A 27515-nucleotide genomic window follows, 5' to 3' on the forward strand; every position below is an offset into this window, starting at 1 on the left:
CTGAGGTTTTTGCATCGCAAATGCTTGTTTATGCATCTCAAAGCTGGGAAAATCTGGAGTTTTCGTGCTGATCCTTCCAGCCAAAAAAACACGGCCCACCTCAGAAGAAGCCAAAAGGAAATGTGTTTCTTTTACCACTTTTAAAATAGGTATGTAAGGACCAGTGCAGACAACCCTTCTGGCTGAGCAATCCAGCTTCTGTCCAAAACCCACCAACGCTAGGTAGAAAGATGCGCAAATTAACCCAGCCTGTTGCATGACAACTTCTTCAACCAAGAGATAGGGCTTACCAGTGTCCAAGCTGCTATATGAATTTGTTGACATACCCACCCCCTCTGTGTGCAGATTTGTCCTCACTGTTCTTAGAAAAGATCTTGACTTTGGGCATGAGGAAAGTCACCCCCACCCTTCAAAAAGAGCAAATGCTCTGATCTTGCAAAAGCTTTCGCCAGGGTTACTTCCATCAGAAGTTAAGTTTTGCAGGATCCAGGTCTAAGTCTTGGAGTCAGCTCTGTGTACCAGAAAAATGAGGCAAGGTCACTGAAAAAAGAACAGGAAGCTGTCTAGAAATAGCAAGAGAGTACGGTACAATGCATTCAAGTAGTAACAAGGCACAAAATGTTCAGTCTGTTTTTTTACCACTGACTGTACCCAGCTGCAGTTTTCTAAGATGAATAATCCTATCATGTCAGAATATAGACAGAGGCGGACACCTGGTATCTCTGGGCTTTTTAAGTTTCTCTTGAAAACGATGCAGACTGTGAGGAAAAGGCGCTCTGCGGAAGAAAGGCACAAAACTGAGCACAGGGAGTACCTCTGTGCTGTCTGCTGCAGGCAGGAAGGATGGAGCAGACACGCTCAGCAACGGGAGTCACGGTATGGGGGGATAAAATGGAAGTTTGCCCTTCCAGAGTCCTGCAGAGTGAGGAGCAGGACACAGGGGGAAGGAGCATACTTTGCAGGAACAAAGGTGCTACCTTCAGTGTCCCCAGCCTGGGGCACGGGGAAAGTTCCACCCAGCACAGCTGCAAGAGAAAAGCAGATGACACCAACCCCATCAGCAGATTTGAAACAAATACATTTTTTCCTGTTAAGTAGGAATCGACACAAAGAGGCCACCAAAAAGAGGCTCTAGGCACTGTCAGGGCAACAATGAAAGCAGCCACACTAAAAGACAGTGTGATTTGTGCCCAATGAGCTACGTGCACGCAAACCTGCCATTCCGAGGGCAGGTGCCTCCAAACGAAAGCAAAGACCAGTTTCTCACCTTAGCATCAACATGGTACATATTAAATCTAGATATTGTTGGAAAGAAATTACATTTTCTTTGCAGCATTGCAAAATCTGTCCAGAAGATTCCATAAAAGACTTCTACTCTCCAAAGCAAAAATGAAGCATGGCCAGAGTTTCACCCTGTGTCTCTGAACAAGGGGCTAACACCTCAGATGTGTTACCTTCTCTCAATCTCGGGTGGGAAACTACCGAATCATTTGAAACGCGCAACAACTAACAAAACCATCTCCTCATGCTTTATCTGAATGTTGAGATAGATAGATATATATAAAATCAATGTCTGAAAACATTCCACGTATTTTTATTTTTTGGCATAAAGCCATTAAACAGCACAGCATACTGTTAAACATAGGAAATCACCGTGTTAATAAAAAGAAAACAATCTCGGAATCACTCCTCAGCAAACATCATTGCAAAGCTTCTTTTGCTGTTGCTGCTTATATGCAAACCCATGACTCCTCTGACCATCCTGTATACGTTGCATGTACAGACTAGCACTCCGTCTGCTACTGATGCACACAAATACCCTTTTCTCAGATGATGGGAAAACCAGGAATAGCTTGCATGACAGAATTAACAACTTTGCATGCCTCCAGGTTAGGATTTCAGGTCCACGAGGAGCTGTGAGGCTCAGCTGCTTGCCTGTGTTGCTATCCCATCGCCATCAGGACTCTTCTGGTGTCTGCTGTCATGTGCTAACGCTGATGTGCGTCAGCATCCTGAATAAGTTTCCGGCTTTAGCTATAAAACAGCCAGAGCTTGGAAGAGCCCTGCTCTGAGCTCGGGCAGTGCAGGGACGAAAGAGATTAACCGCATTACCCACCACGTCCTTCACTTCTCTGCTGAGCTCACACCGCCTGAGGTGCCTCTCGCCTTGCCAAAGCATGGATCCTGCCCCCTTCAATCATCTCGCTCCGGCCCTTGACCAGAAGGCAAATGGAAAAGCTTTTGGTAACTTCCAGCTGATCTTGGCTGGGAATGAGTGACTCACAAAGGAAAAAATTCACTGCCGATTCCTTTGCAATCAAAGGTCAAGCAAAGCTCACACTGGGACCTGTGGAGAGGTTTTCCACCATCTCACTGGCAACAGCCCGGGTGCCAGGCTCCTTACTGCATCCTTGTTTTTGTTTAGGAAGGCAGATTTAAAGGCTATAAATATTGTTACATCTGGTGAGGCATGCCTGAGTGGAAAATGCATCTCACTGAAGGTAAGCGGCTACAGGAGGAAAGAGCCATCGCCTCTGCCTCTAGCCAGCCTGCAGCAGCCTCCAGCGCTCACCAGCTCCAGCTTCCTTTCCTGCACTGCTTTTGGATGTCAAACCTCGGCAATCTGCAAAGCTGCGCTGTAGTCGTGAAAGACAGTTTTCCCTATTTCCGTATGGTGTGAAGTCTTCATAAGGCTTAGCTTATTTTCCCTATGTCAGGGTTTTCTTGTTAGTCCTTGCATGCAACGATCCTGCTCCCTCCATGTGCCTAGCTCTAACTGCATCCATTATACTACCCTTCCACAAATATTATTTCACTCATAGCCTGGCTCTCCAAGCTGCACAATCTTCTGAAATTTGCCACCTTTATGTGGAGGCTGTTTCTTCCAAAATACAATGTCTATAAAAGCAAGGACCGATCGGGGGGGACAAGGGAAGGGATCGCACGTACAGGCTGACAGACTGTGACCATCCCGTTGTCTTCTCCTCTTGCACTAGGTCAGACGATTAAAACTGGTCTGCTGGAATAAAACCAAGTTCTGGAAAATGCCAAAACTTTGTATTTCAATAGGAAAAAGTTATCTACTTGAATAGAAAAACAAGACAGACATGCCAGCATTTTTCAAGCCAAATTTCATTTATTTAAGATGACCTTAAGATGTTTCTTACACCAGTGCTTTGTTTGGGGAGTGGGAGTTAGAGATGTTCCCCCCACTTAGATCACATTGAGTCAGAACAGTTCCTCTGTTCACACCGACACCACAGTAATAAAAGCAAGAAAACAAACACAAAACGTGATTCTTCCTGTACTAGCTAAGGGTTTAACATTTAAAATGAGTAAGCTCTTTAAAATCTTCATAGTGCTGCTTGCTGTAACTTAGCAATGCTGGCTGTACGTATGTCTATCCAAAACATAGAAAAGCTGCTTGAGAAATGCATCAAAACTATTTTTTACTTTTAGCAGCAGATGCTCAGCCACTGAATTCCTGTCGACAAAACTGTTCAACATCTATAAGTGGAAGAGTGCAAAGGTACTTAAACCTGAACATCTTTACAAAAGAGGGATCCAATACAATGTTTGCTCTGCATACGTAACTGTACACAGATGCTGGTCTGCTGTATCCAAAATATGCTTACAATCTAGGAATTGTAAGTAATAGGAATTAGAAACAGGCATCAGACAGGGTAAAGCACAGAAATTGCTGTTCCAGTACACAAACAGATGAACAAATAAATGCTTTGCACTTGTTGATTAAAATGGTGGATGCTAGGCTGTAGTGAAAAAAGCCAAATGAATTGATTCTAGATGGTGCTAGATATGCAAAACATACTAAGATGCAGAAATTCTGCCCCCTTCACAGAAATAGTTTACAAAGCAACTGCAGGATTTAATAGTATGATTAACAAAGGCCCTGATCACCTCCAAGGAAACCAGCGCCAGTGAGAAAGTCAAAGAACTGCCATTTTGTTTGACATCAGAGTAAGTTTAGAGCTTTGATGTTTGCATTTTTAATTTTTTTGTTTGTTTCATTAGATTTTGAGGTTGTTCTGATGCTGAAAATTCTAACCAAACTGCAGGAGCCCTGAATTTTTGGAAAGGCAGTAAGTTTGCAAAATGCACAATCACCTTGCAATAGCTGCTGAAACTTTGCTTTCTGAATCAAAAAAACCCAATCCCAAGGTCAGGGAAGACACTGAAGATGACCAAGCATCAAACCTGGTGCAGCAGTAAGGTGCACTGCAAGATCACTCTAGTCATCAGCCATTACGCATAGTCTTAATCCACAGAAATCTGGGCAAGTTTAGGTTCCCAAGCCTTTTCTTACCCAAAGTGAGACTTCATCTTTATCTAAAGAAGAAACCTGGGAATATATGTTTGCAAAAGTGATGGACACACAACACCTTCATTACAATACCATAAACTCAGGCTACAAAATACTTTCAGCTGAAGAATCTCCACATCCCCACTCCTGCTCCTCCCCATGCCAGAGACATGACCAGCAGTAGCACATCTGCTTCGACCTTTTTCAAAACAGGCAAGTTGGCGTGCTGTGCACTCCCTGCCCATGGCATTAAAAGATGAGGAGAGAAGCAGTAGGAAGCATTTCCTTGATCCAACGTACGTGCAAGAGCAAGCCCTCCCTTGTACAGTTGGAGTAGTGCAGTGTGCATGCATGCATGTGTGCATATGGGAAATGTACCATGCACCCTGAGCAGCTGATTTTTAAAAAACACCTGAATTCCTCCAAAAAGAACTCTGCATCTTCATTCAGGACAATTTCTATACCGAATTTCAGAGTTCAAATCCTAGTGCTTCACTTACACAGGGTAAAAGGTTTTTTATTTGCTTTAATATCCCACCTGCTTTTTTCATGAGCCATAAAGGAGCTGAACAGCTCGAAGTTCAAAGTCCAAATACAAGGTTATAAATTTTGGTTCTCTGGACAAAAATAATAGCTTCCTTGCACCTACAGTCACTGCACTTAACACAGTTGCCAGTTTCTGAAAGTTGGTTTAATCTAAGAGTCATCTAAATGTGGGCTGACTTATGAATGCAAAAAGTATGTTTTCCCAAAGAAAGTGCATCATAATTACATGTTGGTATACGGTTTTGGGTTTCTTTTATTTGTGAGATATCATGCGGTTTATTTCAATAATGTGCTGGTTTATTTTTAAAGCAATTCTGGGCACGATGACACATGTACTACTATGGGAGATCACCTTGCAGGTCATCCTTTTTCATATAGGATTGCATCATTCCTATTTTAAGTTTTTCATCTAGCCAAGCTTACACATTAGAGGAAGAACTTCATTACCTAGCAGTCTAGATATACCATGCTAACTGGCTTCTCAAACTTAGATCTCGACTTCCTTCTAACACAGACTTCTAACACAGACTTTTTACCAGAATCAGTCATACCTTTAACACAAATGAGAGCAAATATTTTCCTATCATCAGTGCTTAGAGTTTGTCCATTAAATCTGAATGACCCTTTCTTATTTTTAACAGACAAATACTTAGTCATATGCAATTACAAGGAGATAAGGGAAATATTTGTCACAGGTATTTCCCATCCTTTCCTTTTGAATGTACTACATGAACCACAGATGCTCTAACTGTTCTTTTGCTATTCACACATAAATGTGTACGTAGACACGTGTATAAATACGTAACTACATATGTATACACATGTATATACACTTATAATGCATACATATGAGTGCCTATATAAATGTATTTACACACATGCACCTCCCCACACCTTTGTGCTGAAGAGAGCACAGAGGACCCACTAAGGACATAGGCATTTGCTGTCAATCAGTCTTCAAACAGCAACCATTCTTACAAACCCAGGCTCGTATCTGTGTTTGAAAAGTCTGTAAATAAAACACCATTAACTTTTAATCCTATCTTCCCCACTCTGACACGTATTTTGTATTAAAATGAAAGTTATATAAGGTTGAATTGAGGTTGCTTTTTAATATTACATTAACGCTATTTACCATGTGCAGCGCTAATCCCCCTTTGAAAAGAGAGCATTTTAGCAATTCTGAAAGCTTATGTTACCATAGCAATAGTCTATCACTGTGAAATATTTATATAATGTCTAACGTTTTCACTATGCAACAGCCATCTTCTAAACTGTACTTCCTACTTATCATGTGCGTTACGTTTCCTCTCCGTCCCATGCGACAGAGCAGCACAAAGCACCTGGCCAGTGCCTAACCTGCACCGCGCAACTCCAAAAAATCTCATGGTGTGCAGACCTACCCGCACCTGCTGCATCTGTTTCCTATTCCTGCAGAGACACTAAGGTCCAAACATTTGGTTTGCACCTTACACCGAAGGCATATGTCCAGTGAGCAGTTTATATGCCATTCTACTGCCAAATATGTGATATTAGTAACCAGTAAGCCAAAAGCCCTCCTGCTGGGTTGAATTCTACTGAAATTTCCCAAATTCAGGGAAAGCAAGTCACCTGTTGGCAGCAGAGCACAGGACTTCTGAATACATGCAGACGGGTGGTTAACATTTAACATGACACCAGCTTACCTTGTTTCCTCTCCTCCACCCTATCCCCTTTTTAAGTCTTGGTGCTTGCATCCCTTTACAAAAGATCATTCTCTAAACAGGGGTTACCAAGTCCAGCACAGGATCTCCACCCCAAAATAAACTAGTTGGTGCATCTCCTCCTGGTGAGGGGATGCTTTCATGCAACACGCAACACAGGGCTGCCCATCGCTTACTTTGATGTGCTCGTGCAGCTGAGCCTCGTGCTGCCGGGAGAGCTGCTCGTGCTGCCGCTGGAACTCGGCGATGAGGATCTGTCTCTGGATCTGCTGTTTCTGCTTGAGTGCCAGGAGCTCCTGCTGGAGCTGCTGTTCCCGCAGCGTTGGCTCCGTCACAGGCATGGAAAACTGGTGGTCCAAACGTAGATCCATTGGGACTGAAGTTGGTGCAACTTGCAAGGGCAGTGCTGTGGTCACATCAACTACAACATGAAAACACAAGAGGAGAGATGAGTGTATTCCCCATTCATACAGGGATCTAGTTCTCATACTGTGTCCAGCAAAGACCTTGAGGAACCACGGACCGAATCAAGAACAGCACCATTAAACCTGCACCATTTTTTAAAAGGTAAAAAAGCACTACTGGAATTCAGAGTTCAAGTTTTCCTCCAGCCACCATGTCCTACAAATATGTGCGTTCTCTAAAAGCAAAGGACTTCAATGCATCATGTGTGGCCCTTCTTGATACCATTCTACATCTGTGTATTCAAAACATACACCTCTGTTCTGCTCTTTTAGCATCGCTTGAAATAAGAAGGATAAAGATTAATCTAAGACTTCACAGAAAGGATCAATCTTGACTTACAACAGATCAGCTGATGGACTCCTATGGTCAGGAACACGAGGGTCCCACTTTAAGAAACTTATGCAGAAAAACACTACGTGCTGTATCCTTTATAACCAGTTTTGGACAGGAGCTTTGCCAGAAACAAACGGGTAATGAAGCATCTAGGAAAAACTGTTAAGTGCTTCGGTTACAGGCTGGACTTACTGCAACCACTAAAAAGGTACAAATGTATCTCACAGGCAGCAGGGGGATGCTGCAGAGCAGGCAGCAATAGGAAGCAGGTGCCCAAATGGTGACTATGCAAAGACTTGCCTCGGTTCTTCAAACTCCAAGTGGGACAAACCTGAAGCACAACCAAGACGAAGGTAGAGAACAGTAACATGTACCAAGAGGACCTGTAGCTCAGCCTCATTGTGAGATATGTATGCTAAGAGAATAAAAAAGGGAAAACTACCACATTGATTATCTGTGTAGTAAAGATCAGTTCTTTGCTTACACAAAAAGCATCTCCCTGAAGACAAGGGGGCTGTCATAATAAAGTGCAGCAACAGACATCTACAAAAATACCTTTGCAATAACTGAACTCAGCTTCTTTCTGCTAAAAAAAAAATTATTGCCATCCCATGAATGACTAAAAATTTCTAAATTCCACCTGAATGACAGTTCTGAGTTTCACATGTACTCCGTACACTTGCCACATTTAATGCCTTGTTCTACATGGCAATCACTCAATAACTCTTCTGATACCTTTGAATGAACATCAACCTCGGAATAAAAGAGGCTAACCCTTCAAAAACTTTGAGCTTCAACAAAATTGGAAAATTAAGGGTTGGGGTTTTTTTTACTTGGTTGGTTGGGTTTTGTATTTTATCCAGTGTTTTGTTTTTTAATATTTAAGATGTGTTTGTGTGACATTGGGAGGGAGAGTCAGCAGCATCGCTGAAGCTGGATCAGTCACACATCTGCTAAGACACCTACTCCACATGAAACAGTTACCCAAGGTTTGCCCAGGATCTGCGGGGCTCCCACACGCACCTGGGGAGGGCTGCGAGATCTCATGGGGGTAGAGATGCCACCCTACTACAAAACCATCAGTACAAGCCACCACAAGGCCAGCCCCAGTGGGACAGACATCCTTCCAAAGCAAATATAAAGGCAGTTCTACTATACAAAAGCTGATTTCTCCCTCCCTACAATGAACTAGCTGGTGAAATAAACTCCAATTCAAAAGAAAAAAGCACGGAAAACATTTCGGAACTGCAAAAGGGTTAAGGAAAAGTTTTACTAAGATGGACTGCCAGCTTTCACCACCTGTATGTCTCCCGAGAAAATAGTACTTGAAGAGGAACTTCCATTTTATACAAAATTAAACTCGTATTTCACTTCAAGCCTCATCATTAAACCCCAAGTCTCATTTCAGCCACCTCCTCAAGGATGTGAGACAGGAGTGCAGAACAAGTTGACTCTGTCCTTCCAAGCAGCGTGTCCTCAGAGGTCACCTGAAATCAACTGTAAACTGTTAGAAATAAATGAGGACCCTGTGCTGAATGCAGCACACAGCCCTGGTGACACAAGCCACTTCACTGCCACCCTTCCATGCCACCTCCCAGAGAGAGCCAGAGTGATACCCAGCAAATGCCAACACATAACCTCTATCAGGACATTAGTATCATCAATCCCAGAGAAAGAGTTTTAATAGGGTTTTCCCCAAACGCTATCCATTTATTTATTTTTGCCAGTAATGGAGAAATGCATAAGAAGTTGATGTTGGTAAAATCTGAAGCTAAATGAAGCAAAGAGACACAGAAAAAGAAAAATTAAATAAAAAAAAAAGGTCGAATAATTCAGAAAAATCTGGGGTGTTTCGTAAGGTGGCCCGATGTAAACCAAAATGCATTGCCCTGTTGCCAAGGACAAGGCCACAATGCAGGGACAGGGACCACCGGTAAGGCAACTCCATCTTACACAGCAGCTCCTTGGAAAGGGGGATGTTGAACAAAGTGCTGGGGTTTTAAAAAGCACAGCCAGGTCAATGCTGCTGGAGCTGAAGGTAGAAAAGAAACAAACAAAAAAACCCACATACCAAGAGATGAATGTAGAGATTTTGCTCGGTCAACGCAAGAGCAATTTCAGGGAGAACATCATCACTTCTTCAAAAGCAGATAAATATCGTTTAGTAGAGAAATATAACAGTGTAGGAAATAGCACAGTAAAACAAAATACCATTGCTTTTATTTGAAAATAAAGATGCAAAAAAGAGGGGGGAGGGTATTACAGAGACAAAATTATCTTGAGTCAAATTACTTAACATTTCTGGAGAAGAGGGGCTGTGCTTTCATGTACCCCACAGCTGGTCATTCCTCTGGAAATCCCAGGTGTCCAGGCACTCCTCCGAGACTGGGAAAGGAATGCTACCCACCCGCCCACAGAGCCCAGGCCTGCAGCAGACACCCAGTGCCCCGCCACAGCATCCCTCCTGCCCAAGACCCTGCAGGCAGGTCCTGCCTGCACCCACAGGGTGCAGGGGCCACCTCCTGCTCCTCATTGCCGGCTCCGTCGCATACGACGCCCCCAAAGCAGGCAGCAGGGCTGCTGCAGCGCTGTACACATGCAAGAGCAGCGGGCTTTCCCCTCCCTACACTCAGCTTGTGCCAGGGAGAAAACTTTTTTTTTTTTGGATGGAAACATTTTCTGCAAAAGGTCACATTACTGGAAGTGTTGCTATTTTTCAACCCACAAGCTCTTCCCTCCACTTCCCTATTGTTTTCCTTCCTGTGGCCTTTTCCCCGCTCCCCTCTCTCCCCCACAGGACCAGAGCTGGGATTCCTCGCCATGGGTTGCCGAGCCACAATCAGGGATTTTGGGGAGAACACCAGCTCTTGCCTACAGATAACCACTCATACCCACCTAAACAACATGTTCCTAAGGCCTTCTTGGGTACAGCTGATGTTTTCCTACATGGTCGGTACCGTGGTCAGGCCCTTCCCATTCCTGCCCACGGAGCATCCCTATGGCAACTGCTGCAGCCGCTCGCACAGAAAAAACTCTTCATCCATCTTCCCCGCACGCGAGTGGGAGCTGACAGCTCGAAACCAGCCCTGCGGAGGCTATCTCGTTTCACGGACTATCGCTTCAGAAACTTCTCTTCTTAGATGCAATGCTTTAAATTAGATCCAGGTTAGCCAGGATTTCGGAGTGACAGAAGAACATTTTGGATTCCTCCAGCACTGCTCAAGCTCAGGCAACCCCATAACGGCCCTATATCTACATGGTACCTGCCCCAGCAGCACAGTGTATGGGGCAAAAGGTGCAATCTGAAACTTATCAGGTGTCCCAAAGACTGTGGGAAACAGGACACGTCCTGGAAAAGTGAGAGTGAAGTTTCCATGTCAGCAAAAATCCCATTACTGTGTTGGATATATATGGAAAATGGGGAGAGAGAAAAGAAAAAAACAAAACAAACCAAAAAGAGTCCTAATGCAAACTAACACATATTTGTACAAAACAAGCAAGAAAAGCCCCCCAAAAGCATTCCACCTTCAACGATATGATGCACCATGGCTATCAAAAACCCATTTTAACCATCTGCATATGGACATTATATCCTAAGCATTACTAATGTAATTACTGTATGTTACAAAAGATGCACAGTATTTATTCCTGGAATAGCAGCAATTTTATAGGGTGGCAAACAGAGGAACTCCACGGGCTGCCACACCGTTTCAGCAGGGGCAGCAGCTTTCCAGCACAAATTAGATCCACCTTTAAAAGAAGCCGAAACAGAATTGTACAACTCGGCTTGGTCTTACTCCACCAAATCAAACCTACAGCAATCACTCCAACGTAAGGATGTAGATACACCTGACCATCAGCACTGCACAGGATCCATGTGGAAATGAAGCCCAGGCAAGCACTGGATATGGACAGGAGCACAGCGTTGCTGGAGCTCTCCTCTTACTCCCTCCCTCCCAAATTTATAGGCAAATACCTCAGAGCTCCAAAACTCCCGAAAGATAATCTTGAGTATGATTTAATGCAACTTTATAGCCCCCAAGGCTCCAGGAGAGCTCGAAACAGTTAATCCTAGAGGATCAAACCCAGTGAGTCAGTAAACCAAACAGCACAGCAGCTTCCGTGAATCACAAGCCTTTTAAATGCATTGACTATTTTTATGTCCAGCCGAAGATTTCTGAGCACCTGGCAATAACATCTCCCATCTTTTATACATGTGGACTAAAGGTCAGCATTACTAATACGGAAGTAGCAGTCACTCACTCCTGCTTACCCGCTCTCCACGTAAATCTGTTTATCTGCAATACAGCTCACTGAATTTGTCAACGTTATTTAGGCTAAATGCAATTTTCCTTACAATCCACATGCGTTTTCCTATACGCACCTTTATGATCCAACCACTGTGTTTCCTAAAAACAGAAAATAAAAGTTTTCAACATGTTAAAATAAATCCAGTTTCAGCCAGAAGGAATACACTACTACTTGGGATCACCAACTACTTGTGATCGTGTCTTCTGATAAATGACTCCTGCTTTACTCCCAAATAAGAGCCTTAACTTGCACCGTGCTGGGTAACAGTCCCGAGGAAACTTGACAAACCTCCCATTTCCCCTCCAGAGGGACTCATCCCCCCCGAAACACCGGACGCGCGGGCACAGGGCGCCAGCTGCAGTGATCGCAACCACAGTTCCCATTCAGAGTCTCGGCAGAGGCTGCGTCATCCCTGAGTCTTACTATTTCAGTCTCAAAAAAACCCCCTATTTGAAATGCCATGAGTTCCCCACAGAAGCGGCGAGTGCTTCTGACCTACAGAGCCCTCCCGAAAACAATAAAACCTTCTCTGCTTAATGAACACATCAACAAAACAAAAAAGCCTGTATTCTTATGAATATTTTATGGTAGACTAGAAAATTGCTTTTATAGGTTCTGCCTTGAGAACATATTAATACAATCAGATTCATGACGTTAGCAAAAGCACAAAGACTTATTCAGAGTTTTAATGAGAAATGCCAACCCCATGAATTAGAAGACAAGATCGCGATTATGAATAATAAACTATCTCATGTTCTCCCTGCCTTTTCCTTCCCTGTAGGAACAGAAGGAGAAAACAGGAGGAATTTTATTCTTTTTTTTTTTTTTAACCTAGGCATGTAGGGACTATTTTTCACGATCAAGTTACCATTATTTTTATACCAAATTAGAAACACTCTGCTGGTTTTTCACTCCCAAAATAAATAAAACATGGCTGTGCATCAAAGACTGCCTGTGTGTTGTACGTTAATTAAGACCTAAAGCATTCTAGTCCCCATCGATTGCTGGTACAGAGCAGCCTCGTGGTTGAGATTGTAAATTTGACATCTCACAGCTTGGCCGTAACACTACTGAGTGGAAGTCATCTTAAATACGTTTAAGTTGTTAAACACATTTACTGTAAATAAACTGATAAGCTCAAACCTGAAAGCAAGGGTGCATTTCCTATACAAAATGTTTGACATTAAAATCATTTGACATAAAGGCTGCAGATAAACACATCATCAGAGAAGTCATACGTTGAATTTCTTCCATGCTCCAAAATGGAAAATAACTTCTCTACAAGTACTGAGCATTTTGGAAAGGATTTGGGGAAGGTCACACTGCTTAAATATTACATTATTTAAATAAAACTAACAGTAAGAACTGTATTTTCTTTCCCTTCTGTTATACAGCATTTTCATGCAAGTCCCTAAAGGACTAAAATATAGAAGGACTGAGTCCTGAAAACACACTAAAATGGACGTTAAAACAAAATTTCAGTACCAGATGGACACGGGATATTTGACGCAAAGATTTAAATTCAAATCTCGTTTCAGCATAACCTTTACTTAAGCTGAACTTTAAAAATATTTCCCAAACCAGTTTTTATTAAAAAAAAAAAAAAAATCAAAAGCTGTTGCCAGAAATACTCTTTTTTTTTTTTTGCCCCCCCTCCCCTTAATTTAAGCAGCACAGAAAACTGCCCCTCTCGCATTTTAAAGACATCACCACCTTCAAATGGAGAGTGCATGAAACGTTTTCCCCGAGACCTCCCTCCCTCCAGCATGGAACAATTCCCGCTGAATTTACACGGCTCCTTCCCAGCCGCCCTGCTCCCCTTTACTCGGCAATTCCCTTCAGCTTGAAGGGAGAAATCGCATCCACCTCCCCAAATCTGCTGCAAAACCCCGGGGATGAGTGTCTGCTCAAGGCTGGAAGAAGAAAAGCAGCATCCCCCTGCCAGCCCCAGTAGTATATAAAGTACAGACATACCACCACGTGTCTGTGACAGAGCGAGCTTAGGAGACAGAGTGCACAAAACCCCAATAAAAGAGCATTTCAGCTCCTACAGTAACTCTATAGTCCCTGGTGCCTTTCCAAATTGCTCCACACCAGGGAGGGGATGTTCCTCTGGATGGCTGCGGCTGAACCTCCCTGGCCAGGGCTTTCCAGAAACCATTGACTCAGCTTCCCCCCCCCCCCCATCTCCCATCCTCTCTGGACTTGGGCTTTATTTCTAACTAATGAGTTCGCTTTCTAATTACTGGCATGCAAGCGTTGCCCTCCAGACAGATTCTGCCAATAACGGCACGTCAGCCTTTCAGCACACACGAAAAAATAAATACAAAACCAAGAGCCTGTGCTCAGCATCCCCAAGCTCTCGGCTGCTGCCGTCAGAGACAACCCCATCCCGCCCCGCCGAACCAGTGCCATCCCGGCACAGTGCGAGTCGCAGGACGCTGAGCAAGCGTGTGCACGGACCTCCCCCTCTAAGCATTATTTTCAGCTGCTTTTATCCCTGGGCAGAAGCAAAAAATTGTGTGTTTATTCCACCGATTTTATTTCCTGAGGGCTGCCCTTGCTGTCTGGCAACAGCTTTTGATTTTGAAAAAATTTCCTATATTTTGCAAAGCCTTCAAATACCAGGTCGCTGCTGGCAGAGACGACTTTGGCATGTCAGGAGCACGGCACAGGCAGGCTTCAAAGCTGCAAAATGCTGTTTCTAAAACCCACTGCCTTCATTTTGCTTGAAATCAGCCTGGAAAGGAGGCAAGGAGCAACTGCTCGCTTCAAGCGCAGCTGAGAGAGTGCTTGCTGTGGTTGATTCTGGAAGGAAGACTTATGTTATTTGAGTATCGCTAGATTATTATGAATTAAGTTGTGTGTCCCCCACGCCAGGAACTGCCTGCTTTGCCCGCTCGGTGCCAGCAGCAGCGCCGGCAGCAGCGGGCAGGGGTGCCGGCATCCCCTCTGCCAGCCGGCGCAGTGCCTGGGCAGCCAAGGCACTCTTTTCCAGCGGGGCTTCCACTTCCAAAAATGTCAAAACTCACCGAAACACTAAGAGACGGTGAGATCAGAGCTATTAATAGAAACAAGCTACTGCAGTATCTGACTGCAGTGCCAGGATAAAAGGAGCGTATTTTGTGTGTAAAGCGGAACGCAGCAGACGAAGCCACGGCACAGCACCCTCGCAGCGCCTGAGATTTGCTTGGTTTTCATCTACAGCATGCTAGATGCCCCAAATATAAGCAGAAACTAACAGGTGAGGGGGGGAAAAAATCCACATATTACCATCTACAGTCAGCTTATTCTCTAGAAAAGATTTCACCAGGCTGTACTAGAGGTACCCCAAAACTTGCCCAGGACCCTGCGCAGGTGGTGGGAGCAGGAGGTCTCAGTGCAGCAGCACCCAGGACACCAACATCCTCTGCAGCACATCACGAGCATCATGCGGGGGCAGGATGGAGGCATGGTCCTGCCATGCTCCTCCATGAACTTGTACCACGCCAAGACAAGCTAAAGGACTACATGCAGGGCTGGGAAGGTGGGGTGCTGCAGGGCAGCAGGGAGAAGCACTTCACTATCTCCACTTTACTTAATTCTTACCTCTAGTCTCCCAAAGGCAAGGACCAGGATCCCAGGGGGGTTTGTTTTGGGCTAGAATTACACGACGAACTTAAGCATCACAATGCAGCTAGTCTGAAGGACAGCAAGATGGAAAAGTCAGACCACTATTTCATCCTGAGATCAGAAGGTGGTCCTCACCTACGGGGACAGGCCAGTCCTCTGTTCAAAACAGGTCTGTAAAGAAAAGCAAGCTGCAGTGGCACTGGTGATGGAGCCATCCCTGAAAAGCAGGCAGGTCAGTACATCGCAGTCACCGATATTTTTGCATAGCTTGCTATGGAGCTGCGTGGGTGAATGCAAACGCAGCCTGGATCCTTTCTCAGCACACAAGCTAGGAGTAAACAGCAGCTGAGGTTTCCTACAAGCACCACACATGCTGCAGTTCAGCAAGGGCTGGAGTCGTTCCCCGCTATGAGAATATTTCATGCGGCATGAATGGGAACCAAAATTAATCATCCCATCACCCATTGAAACACATCGTGAGGCACCGCACCGTAGGCAACAGATGGAGCTTTAAATGTCACTCACTCATTCATTGCAAAGAAACTTTTTGCTGATTACTACTGAGACCTGAAGACATAATAAGGGCGCAGTGATTCTGGATTTCTGTAACCCACTTTTTTGATCCTAATACCTTCCCTAAAAAGATCTCATTAGCATTTATTAGAAACCAATGAGAGATCTACACACAAATTTTATTCATGATGATAAGAAAACCAAAACCTGAAGAGCAGACCACTTATCCTACTTTCTCCACCTTACATTTAAGACATTTAAAAATGTCTCTTTACTTGAAGAAAAAGAAAAACCACCAAATTACATCAAGAATAGACAGAAAACAACATTTTGTAGTGTTTTCCTGCTTACAGCCTCAGAAGGGTACATCAGGGTTTGGAAAAATATAAACTTCCATGGTTAAGTATCTGGATCTTACAAGCCAGCTGCATTTCTGATGGTGCCATCTGAAGTACTGCAAAAGACTTCAACACTCTTGACTGGGGGGTGCAGCACCACCCTGATCTCCTGAGCCCCTTCAGCATTATGTCCTGCCATAGCAGGAAGGCCAAACACTTCAGAAATAAAACAGGGCACTGCCAAACACACAACATACAATAAGTCTGTGCAGGACAGAGAAGCTCCAAAGGGAGACACTCAAGTTTCACCACCTCCTTTTCAAACATTATCCTGCTCTGTCTTCTTGTTGTTTTAATCAACAACTTCTTTAACAAATGAGCGTCTTGGATGATGCCAGTGCTTTTACTGAAATTAAAGATCATGGAATCAAGAGTCAGCCTGGACTATTTCTTAGTTTAGACTTCATACAATTGTGGTAAGCCTTTCCTTGTGTGGTTTCCTTGCATGGTGAGGGGTAGACAACCAAAACCCACCTGAGTTTCCACAGCAAAAAACGTCTAAATAAATAACAGTAAAAACCGGAAAACAAAACAAAAACCACACATTCCTTCTGAAAAGGCATTCCTGGAAACATAATTTCACCTGCTTCCTTATTTCAAGCATTATCCAGCAATTGAACCTCTTTGATCCATCTGTCTCTCTGCTGGTATAAGAAAAGCCTCACCTTACCAGATATCCAAGACAAAAAGGCAGGTTGAAGAAGATCTGATAGACTTCTGAAGAGACAAACCCACACAGATTTCTCTCATGCTTCTCTCTAATCTCACCATGAACTTTATTCAAGGGAAAGTAATACTTTAGAAAAGGAAATTAAACATGGAGGAGATGGAGCAGGAGCCTGCAAGTCTCATCCTGAGATTATACATGAAAAACTCCCCATAAGCGGGGGTGGAGGGTGGTAATCTACCCAGCTAGATATGCATGGGTGAGTTTGAGGGATACACTGCAAAGGCAGGGTTACACAACTGCCTGGAAGTTCTTATGGGGTTCTCTCTGGAGCCTGCAAAGTGATGACCTCTACATTGGCAAGAATAAAAGCCAGCAGAGGAACCAGTGACAAAGCAGGAGAGCCAAGAGTTAAACAGTGAACTTTCAGGAGGACAGCAGACATCACATCTCCTCCTCGCTCGGATGCATCAAGGAAGAATTGTTTTCCCATTATAACTCCTGTCGAAGCACAGTGGTGCCATTCACGTAGACGGAGGGGATCCTGGGGCAGAGCGGGCAAGATGATGTGATGAGAACTGAAGTGAAGGTTCACTTGCAAGTAGAGATGGTGCCAGCTGGTAAACAGCCAGGCCATTTGAAAAAGAGAGTTGTGTGATAAAAGCAGTTATGGCTACAAGGAAATGCTGTCAGCTTCCTAAAGACATCGAGAGGAGCTGTGAGATCAAAGTCACCTATCTGCTGCTGAGAAGGAAGGCTGGTCCTCTGCCAAAACCACACGGAGAACTTGCGGCCAGCCCCTGCTCTCCCGCGCCTGCTGTGTCCTACCAGCTTGCAAGGCGAGGGAAGAGAATCGTTATCGTTAGAAGAAGAAAAAGCAGCAGCACATATATTGCTGAAGGCAGGTCTGGGCACCACTGAGGAAAACTGCACAGCAGAGCAGAGGCAATGCAGCAGTCTCTGGGATCAGCAGCTGGTGACTCCATGAGAACGGGAGCTTTAACAAACAGCTCAAGATCTAATGTACTCATTTATTTAGAAATTAAGCCATGGTATGTTAAAAGATCAAAAGAGAAGATGAAACAAAATTCTTAGGAATTACCTGTCCCACAGTATATGCTATAATTTTATTAAAAAGACATATTCTGGACATTTTAAACAGCAAATAAATGGTTATTAGTAAAAGTCTAGTAAACTCATTTCTGTCACCAGTCAAGGTACTCCCAGCTGTAAAATAAGCTGCAAAACATGCAATGCAATCTCCTCTGTCATGAGAAAAAAAAAAAAGTAAAAGCAGCAAAACCAGCAGCTAAATAGTAAACTGTAATAGGAAAGCGTTCAGCAGCTCTCAAAAAATCTCATGGATTGCTCAAAGGCTGTAGTGTTTTCAGCAGTTCATTAGAAACCCAGACCCTGGTCCAAGAAAAGAAGCATACATTCAAACGGGCAAGTAGCCCACATCTTTCTGTAGCCCTCTTTCTCAGGGCTTTTGCTTTCAAATAACCCATATACTCAGGTACTTCAGCTGCATAAGGACCAGGATGTTGCTTGTTATCCATTCAAAATAATGCAGATGCACAGGGGAAAAAAAAAGTTACTTTAAGCAAAGCTAAACACAAGTAGTTTTCTGGATAGATTTAGATAACCTCAATATATTAAAATTTTACAGTAGCACAGAGAAATTACACTAAAGCACTTTCTCATTTCTGCAAAACGCACAGGTGTTGCCTTTCAGTTCCTTAACACAAACACTATGAAACACAAGCCTGAGTTATGATTTCTATTTAAAAAACCCCACAACTTTTCTTTTTTTAAAGCTGCATCAGACAAAGTGATCATATTTAAACATAGCAGGCTGATAAAGGACTGAGAAAAATTACAAACCCTTTTTCTTAAGGAAGCCCACTGGTCTGACTGTGAGGTAACAGAAAGGATCAGCCTTTCTCCTGCTAGCACCAAAATCCTAAAGGACGATGGCAGATTTTCCCTGCATCCCCCATCCTAGTAGTACTCTGTGCACGATAAGGTTTCCCAATGTCAGAGTGATGACTCAAAGCAAGCTTTTTCTTGGTATTTATGCACAAACCACTGACATCAGCATGGCCTTTTAAATACAGAACAAAAACTCGGCACTCATTCTGCTGAAAATATCCCCAGCCTGTGAAGACCAGAACATAATTTTCTTTTATCAGTATTGGACAGGCACTGCTTCCTATACACGTGGACAGCCAGAGTGACATAGTGATGAGTTTTAACGTAACAGATCCACAACAATGCAATAGTTAAGATCCCGGTTTAATTATAATAGTTTTACATATTTTCACAAGGAATAGTATTTTTTTTAAACCCACTTTAAACTTGCCTTCTTAAGGAAAAAACAGTGTAGGAAGAACCATTTCTATGAATGAATGCATTCCTTTAAAAGGACAAATAAATTTTGTTGCTACAGGCTTCTAGAATTAAAGTTCTAATTTTTTTTTATTAAAGGATCCAAGTTGGTTGGTCACCTGCTGTGTCTATTAAGCAGCTTCACAAACCACCTGTTGAGCAGCATTTCAGAAGGCAGTATGAGGACCTGCCGTCACTGCCTGCCTATCCAATGCATGCAAGTCATTACGCAACCAGTTGTAATTAAAAGGTCCCTGACACTGAGAACAACATTTGAATTTAGCAAAACATTGCTTATATAAATGGTAGGTCAAGCACTTAAAATAGGCATCTCCCACTTTTCCCAACATCAAACAAAGGTGGAGCACAAGATGGCTATTTCCCCGCTCCCCAAAGAATGTCCTTCAGCTGGACTAAGGAGCACTGCTACCAAACACTAATGTGTAAAAACAAGGAAAAATTAAATGTGCACTTTCGAAGGCTCACAAGAATATTTTGCCTACAAAAACCCCACTTTGTCCCTTTCCTGCATCCTTATTATATTGGATGACCTACCCCAGTTGAAGAGCAATGACCATGACACTCCTGTGCCCCTCCAGTTCTCTGTAGAGAAGATAGGACAGCCAGTGTTCCCTTCCTCTGATGCGTATTGCCAGAGAAACAGCACACCTTTTTTCAAAGAAGGGTAGATGAACGAGGACAAACACCCACACAAGTTCCCACTTTCCCTCATATTTCCTTCATTGTACTTCCATCACCTTCTCCGTGGCATCCATCACTCTCAAAAGCCTTGGTAGCGCACACAGAAAAGTAGAAAGACAGGCAGCACCTGGCTACAGAAGTTAAAGACTCACCTTTATTTTGACGCTGCTATCGGAAACTACCTAACTGAGCAGCATCCAAGCTGAAGACAAATCATTCACAGCTACATAAAATTTGGGTTACGTTACATCTACACTACATCTACTACAACCAAAACAAGAGGTGAGAAAGTCTTCCCTCACTGCTCTGATGAATAAGGCAATTCTGGTTTTTGTTGCTTAAAAATGCAAGTCAGTCCTTTAGCATCAAACTCAATTTAATTGTAGTTCATGCAAAAATGGTGTTTTTACTAAAAGAAACATGGTCTTGATATAATTAACTACAAACATCATCATAGAAGATCTTGGACTCTCTCAAAACACTTCCACAAAGAGTTGTTTTTCTTCCGTGGAATGTTAAGAAAGGTCAGGATGGTTTGCTCACCACGTTCATATAGGTTAAGTTGTTTCCTTAAAAAAACCCCTTTAATGCTAAAAGCATCTCCTTTACTGCCTGTTGCTATTTGGAGAATAAAATGCCCCGCTCCTTGGATATATGGATTTCGGCACAAGCTCCTGCGCAGCACCCAGTTTGACTGCAGGGCCATGGGGGAGTGTGTATGCCAGCTAAAATAAAACTTAAATCACTGCGTGCAGTTAAAGAACTTCAGAAGTGGTAAAACCAATAATAAAGAGTGGCACAGTCTCAGTGAATTAAATACACTGGATACCGGATAAAATTTCATAAATTAGAGTAAGTCAGGCTCATCAAAGGACAGGACAGACAGACAGACATCAGTGAGTTTGGGAACCCGTAGCTGATCTTGACTGGAGCATGCAGAGCACAGGCTCTGGCATAGGGACCTCCCGCTGTGGGAGGCAGGCATTGCTCATGGGCCCCACACTGTATTCACATTTCAGCTCTGCATCAGAAGACCAGCAATCAGATGGCTTATTGCTGTTGGGCAGCTGCTTCGAGTCTGTGAAACCTGGGCCTAACTACAGGGTTTCCGGATTGTGGCAAATTAAATGGTGCCTACCTACTTATGTGGTAGGCTACAACTCTGCTCCAGTTATGTTCAGGCAACAAACTTGTCTGCCTAGGGGCTGACTGTACTCTGATTCTTCCACAAAAAGAAACAGGATGCTGTGAGAAGCCCAAAGGCAAGAGACTTAAAAATATATATAAGGATGGAGATCCAATATGTATCCGTACCTAAAATAAAATAATGATGACTGACTTTTCGGAGCACTTGAAAAAGATAAAATAGTTTGGAAAGAACCTGAAGAGGGTTCAGTGATTCAGCTGACTGAGGCTTAAGAGGATACTTGGTCATGAAGGGAAAATATGGACAAAAGGCATTCAGAACACTGGAAGTGAAAGATTAAAAGGACATCCAGGAAAATAACTGAGGAACAACTACAGGAGGTAAGCTGAAGAGGAAGGTTTTTAAAAGCAAGTTTAAGAAGGTTAAAGTTGATTTAGCGATAACTAGAGATGAGTAGAGATGGAAATGATTTGCCTATCGCTTCCCTGAAATAGTACACTCCTTTGTTATTATCAAGAAACGAGGCTACAAATGAATGTCAGTGGGACACTCATTTTTGCATGAGGGTTGCTTCCAGAAGCCCCATACTGGGCTCCACATTTGTGCTAGACACCGAAACACACTGATGGAGCCAGCAACAGCCCTGAAAGGCTTCTCAGCTGATGGCAAAAGGCTTCAGGGAGGAGGACGAGGCTGACCATGAGGCAGAACTTGCACTGATGTCTCCCTTCATATCCCCTGTTATTTTAAAGGTTTGGAAAAGGATTAGTATGAAACTCCCCATCCATTTGCCACCATCTGAAAAAAGAGAAACGAGAGTGGCAGAAGAGTGAAGTCTGGGTATGAGCGTGGAAGGTACCAGCCTGAAGTAGGAGGCAAAGGGCACATAAGCAATACTGGTAGAGGAAAACCAGTGCGACAGTGGCTTTGTGGATATGGCAAGTCTTTCCCAGCAATTTCAATCCATGGTGTGACCAGTGCTAAATGCAACCTGGGTAAATCTGAAATCAGCAGCAGGAATTTTGCTGGCTGCCAGCCATTTTCTGGATGACTTCTCCCACTACCTTAAACAAAACCATCAGTGGTTGGAGTTGTGCCTTGCCAGAGTACGATGTTGGCACGACAGTACCCAAATCCCCACCTTTGGATTTAAGAAATGGAGAAGGTAGCAGTTTTCTGCCTGAGTCCTCAAACTTAGCATCTTTACTGGTAAAGATTGTGAGCAGCAACACATCTGGAAAATTAATGGAAAGTCATCGCTCTTCATGTTAGGGAATGCACAAAGGCCCATAGGGATGATGCGGCTCCGTAAGGTCTGTCTTCAGACCCTGCACCTCTTTTTATAGCACTCTACAATAACTGAAACATGACAAAAATGGGACATTCAGTTCTTGCACTAACTTCAAACATACCTATACAAAAATTTGTTTCAAAGAAGGTATCCAAAGCTAAACAGATAATCACTACCAAAACCTTCTTTTGATCAAGTTCTTGTTTGATACCAATACACGATTAATCCCTTCTCCATCAAGCAAATCACGTTTTATGTGAATAGTATTTTATTTTTAGGCCACTTTAACAAAGCACTGTGTAATCTACAGCTTCATCACTCAAGTCTATGAACCCATTCTTAACCGATGTTTTTCCAGAAATGTTAGAAATCCATTTGCATACAATCACTTCTTGTAATTTTTCTTTTGGGCAACACAAAGTTACAAAAAAACTTGCTGCTGCTGAAGAGGCAAACAGCACCCCTGCAAGTTGCATAAGACCCTGTTTAGCTCTGGGGTCATTGCACCTGTTGCCTTTGTAGTGCCATTCTGTTTTAAAGCTACCAACACCGTAGTTTTCATTTCTAAAACACATCAAGTTATGGGAAACATTAAGTCAGGAACTGCTTCTCTCATTTAGAGTAAATATTTTATAAAATTACTTCTCCTTAATGTCTAATTATCTTAATGTGCAAAGTCATTTAAAGAAATTCTGAACTTAAGGTGGTTTTTTTTTTCTTATAGAGCACAGAATTTATCCAATAAAACGTGGTTTTTTTGGATTACAGGATTACAGAAACAAGTCATTCTTGCAAGGAAAGCCAGACCATTTGAAATATTCATAGAACACAACAGCATGTGTGAAAACGAACTGCTTAGCTCTCTTTAGAGCATCATCCTCTGAAAAAGCAATTCTTGCTCATAAATCCTAAAAATAGAGAGAGGGCATAAAGCAAATTTTACTCCTAAATAACACTGATAAAAACTTATGGTTACAGTAAGTGGATTCTAAGATGTGTGTTGAAGAACTGGAACAACTGCAGAGAAAAGACCACAGTGGCTGGAAGACGCCAGGGAATACACCAGCGTGAAGGATGTCAGCTGGATGAGCCCACTAAAACTGCAAAGCCACTGGGTTACAACATGTAAGCACCAGTGAAGAGGAGATATCAGGTGCTCATGGGCTCCAAGGCTGCAGTAAAAGGCCTGTCCTTCAGCTGTTAATTGCTACAAGAGCCACAGTAACTACCAAGAGAAGTGGTGGATCTTCCCCCTCTCAGGTCACAACTCTTGCCAGATGACAGCCTTTGGCAAAACACAAGGTACTGACCTAAATGTTTCTGGGTGGCATTTAACTTCAAATGTAGTGGAAAGCCAGGCAAGGGGATCTAATGCCATTTTGTGAAAGACCACTTGTGTATATTCATCGTTGCCAGACAAATCCCAGACCACGCATCTCCTGACATGCCCGAAGCCCACACCTGGAGACCACACAAAGCTCTCATGCCCCACATGACACGAAGGCTACAAAAGCCCCTCTGCTCGCCCAGCTGATCAGCTGAAAGAGCCAACCCAAAGAATAGCACTTAACATTTCCAAAATGCCATTGGTACAATTTTCTGGTATACAGAAACTTCTAGAAGGAGACCGATACCTGCGTTTGTCTGTGTGTCGGACCACCCATCTTAAGTATGAAGACAACAAGCAGAACTTAACGTACGTTAAGTCCTGCGTCAATGTTTCCATACTGAAATAAAGCTGTCTTAAACCACTGCAGCCTAATCCTCCCATGATTTAGCCTGCCTTAATTTGCATCTTTCCACTTCACAGACGATTTGCCTCAAGTTTACTTTGCCCAAGGTAGCAGGCTTTAACAGCAGAGCCCTGCTTTGGTGGGTACTGGGAGACAGCACCAGCTCCTCTGTACCGAACCCCAATCCTACGAGGAGCTTGCAAGATTTACTACAGACTTCACTGCTCATGCACGAGGCACTGAGGGTCCAAAGGCAGTGCTTGAAAATGGGGGAAGGATGAAGCTGCAGGAGCTGTTGTCCCCCCATGTCTTCAGTGGCTGGGTGGGCTGAGGAGCTCCTGCCCTGTTGGTGCTGGGATAACTGGCCAGGGCTTTAAGCAGTATGCCAAAATGATCTGGGTTAAGTAGAGTCCCTCCCTGCCAGCACTGAGGAGCTGGGTTATGGGGATGGCTGGAGCAATGGATGTGGTTCTGCAAGAGGAGGCTACAAAACTAACTTCCATCTGAACATGTAAGGATGCATACGTGAAAGGACTATTAAAAAGCCCACTCTTCGCAGATCACAAGAGTAGCACATTATTTAGAAAGGAAGTTGTTGGGTCCTATTTTCAGAGAAAAAGAATACAAACAGTACAAACCCATGCTGTTTCTGAAAGACAATGAGGCCTTCAATCTGACAGAGGCCTGCTGTAATAACTTCATTTACAGATAAAACAGAACTAGACAAACCTGATCAATGTTACGGGGAGGAAGAAACATTAGGCTGAAACACCTTACAGTCAGTTTGATCACCAGCGCGATTTACAGGACACAAAATTCATTCTTGGCCTTACCCAAACTTTGACTTCCTTATACAATCATCACTTTGTCAGAAATGCCATCTCAGTATTTTTAGGTGACAGTACATTTGTTTGTAGTGTACATTTCTGGTGAGCAAACTTGTTATATTTTGTAGGTCACTTGCTTTTACCATCTGCCTTGATTTATGCTTAAGCAAAGTGTTGTTTCTGAAATCCCTGGTGTCATACACAATTGTGAAGATGTTGTAACCAGCAGCAGTTTGATTTTGTTTCATCCCAATGTAAATATTCATGGTTAATGGAAAAAGGTGCCATCAAAAGCTTGCACCAGAGCTATACGAAGGCATTTAGTGGTGTCTGTCCTTATTCTCCTCAGCCCCGCACTGGGTCAGGGTATGATCACTAACTGCTCTGGAGAAGCTGGTGTGGGACAGCCTGAAGGCCAGGGCCAGTATTGGGGACAGTCAATGAGCTCAACGGGGAACACCCCAGGGAGATGCCTGTCCACCACCACCATCTCCTGCAGCAGGTAGCGACCTGCATGCGACCACTATCATACCCATCCCCGATAGCCTCGCAAGTGGAGACACAGGCAGAGTATGCCTGAGTTAAGATGAGAAATTTAATTTTTCTCCCAGAAAATACTTTCAAGGCTTGCAGACCCTCAGCCTTTCATGGGAACCATCCCGCATCATTTTCTCATTAATAGTGCGCAAAACTTCAATAAAGACAGCTTTTAAAAGCTTAGCATCATGGTGTGCTGAAAATACTAGTCCTGGGCTACAAATAAAAATGGACGCCAATGTTGCTCACCTGAAGCTCAAAACTTCAGCATACTGACATGGACAGCAATGCAGAAGAGAAGTGACGTGCACCATCCTCTGCTTCCAGATTGGGCACAGAGGTAGATTTGGACAAAGCCTACACAATAGTTTGGCAGTGCTCTACACTTGACTTTTGGGGTGGGGGGTGGGTGGGGGGTGTTTAAATATAGAGCTTATTTAGAAAAAAAAAAATTGAATATTTTTTTAAAACATTCCCACTATACACATCTATTCCCTGTATTTGCTTCCAGTGATACTCTGCTTCCCCCAAACCTTTAAGACAATAACTGAAGGTACCTTTACGTTAGTATAAGTGAGTCTTCTATAGGCAGTTGCACATGTTTATTGCTTTAAGTTAGTTTGTGATCAGAATATGCATATCAGAGCAGAATGCCTGTACAGTCATGTGTCATTGCATGACACAGAACTAAACCTGTGGTGGAAGAGATCCTCCACTGCCAGACTCTTCCTCTCATTGTGAGCCCATCTCAGATGCCTGAAGAAGCTTTTCCAGCCATATTGACAGCAACAAAAATAAGGCAATATGACAACTAGCTGGACCTTGGGAAGGAAAAAGCAAAAGTATTCAGTAAGGTCTTGGAATTTTATAGCCAATTTGTCCTTGTTTTGACCATAATCTCACAAGTGATGCCAGCAGTAAACCCATCTGGTGCATGTAAGACTAAATATCTGCTGCTTGTGAAAATGAACGTCTTAAAATTAGCATATGTGTTAAGATCTGGTTTGCAATAGCTTAAAGAACAAAAAAGTTCAGTTTAATTTAAAATACTTCACTCCTCCAGACTGCTTTACCGAGGAAGTCTAAATCTGTTTATAGCTAAAAGAAAAAGGGAAGGTACTGAAAAGCAGGAGGGTCGCACTTGGGCACAGCCTTAACGCAGCGCCTGGCTGGTTGAATTTGCTTTAACAATAACCCAGTTTATCTCATTTGTGGGAGGCAAACAGCTTCCTGACCACAACTCTTCCAGATGCTCGTTACCTGAGAAAAACAGATAACGTGATATTTGTGACATTACAGCTCTCCTTTGCTCAACAGGATCGACAGCGGCAGGTAACGAGGCAGAAACCCACAACTATAACCGTATTATAGATGGTGTTGAATCCATTAACTAGGTGACACCTTTAAGAAGGCTTTAACCTTCATCATCATCTATGTCGCAGTTAGAAATGTCCTCAATACTCACAGACAGCTATATTCACCAAGAGATGCATAGCTTAGTCTTTTGGATGTAAAGTAGTATTTAGATATAAAATAGTAGTTAATATTATAATTCAAAGGTGTGAAATAAAACCATGCATCATATAATGGCTACTTAGAAGCTGAAATTTTCATCATATGCAAGAACTTATTTTCTGGGATAAAGAGTGAAGCGTATTTTAAACTGCACATCAACTTAATATCTAACATGCTCTATGACTGTCTAAAATACCCGATTAAAGCTGCTTTAAAAGGACTAGAATTTTTCTTAATACTATAGTGATTTTTACATTTACATTTTGCATGTAATTCTTATTCGTCTGTCACCTCATGCACCTCATTCAAAAGTGATTTTTCTCTTGTGCAACAGAAAGATGGTTAGCTCCTGCACCCTATCCTGACCAGCACATTTACACATAGCCAAATCTACACTGAAGCCCAAATTCTTAAAAAAAAAAAAAAAAAAAAAAAGCAGCAAGGAAAATTATACATTGATAAGCCTGGGAAAAATAGCACAAAAAAGCTATTGCTGGGCAGAAATA

General features: G+C 43.1%; 1 protein-coding gene across 9 annotated transcripts in view; it reads right to left on the minus strand.

Moving 5' to 3' along the window:
- HDAC4 (histone deacetylase 4) overlaps positions 1-27515 on the minus strand; it is a 264837-nt gene that overhangs the window by 117363 nt on the left and 119959 nt on the right. For 8 of the 9 annotated variants that reach the window (XM_069782187.1, XM_069782191.1, XM_069782190.1 and 5 more), the window contains one exon: positions 6747-6991. In XM_069782187.1, the coding sequence (XP_069638288.1) occupies positions 6747-6991 (245 nt within the window). Of the gene's footprint in view, positions 1-6746; positions 6992-13653; positions 13776-27515 lie in introns of those variants that run through there. The other variant, XM_069782194.1, reaches the window with a different exon arrangement.

The sequence above is a fragment of the Haliaeetus albicilla genome, chromosome 4, assembly GCF_947461875.1.
Source record: "Haliaeetus albicilla chromosome 4, bHalAlb1.1, whole genome shotgun sequence".
NCBI lineage: Eukaryota > Metazoa > Chordata > Aves > Accipitriformes > Accipitridae > Haliaeetus > Haliaeetus albicilla.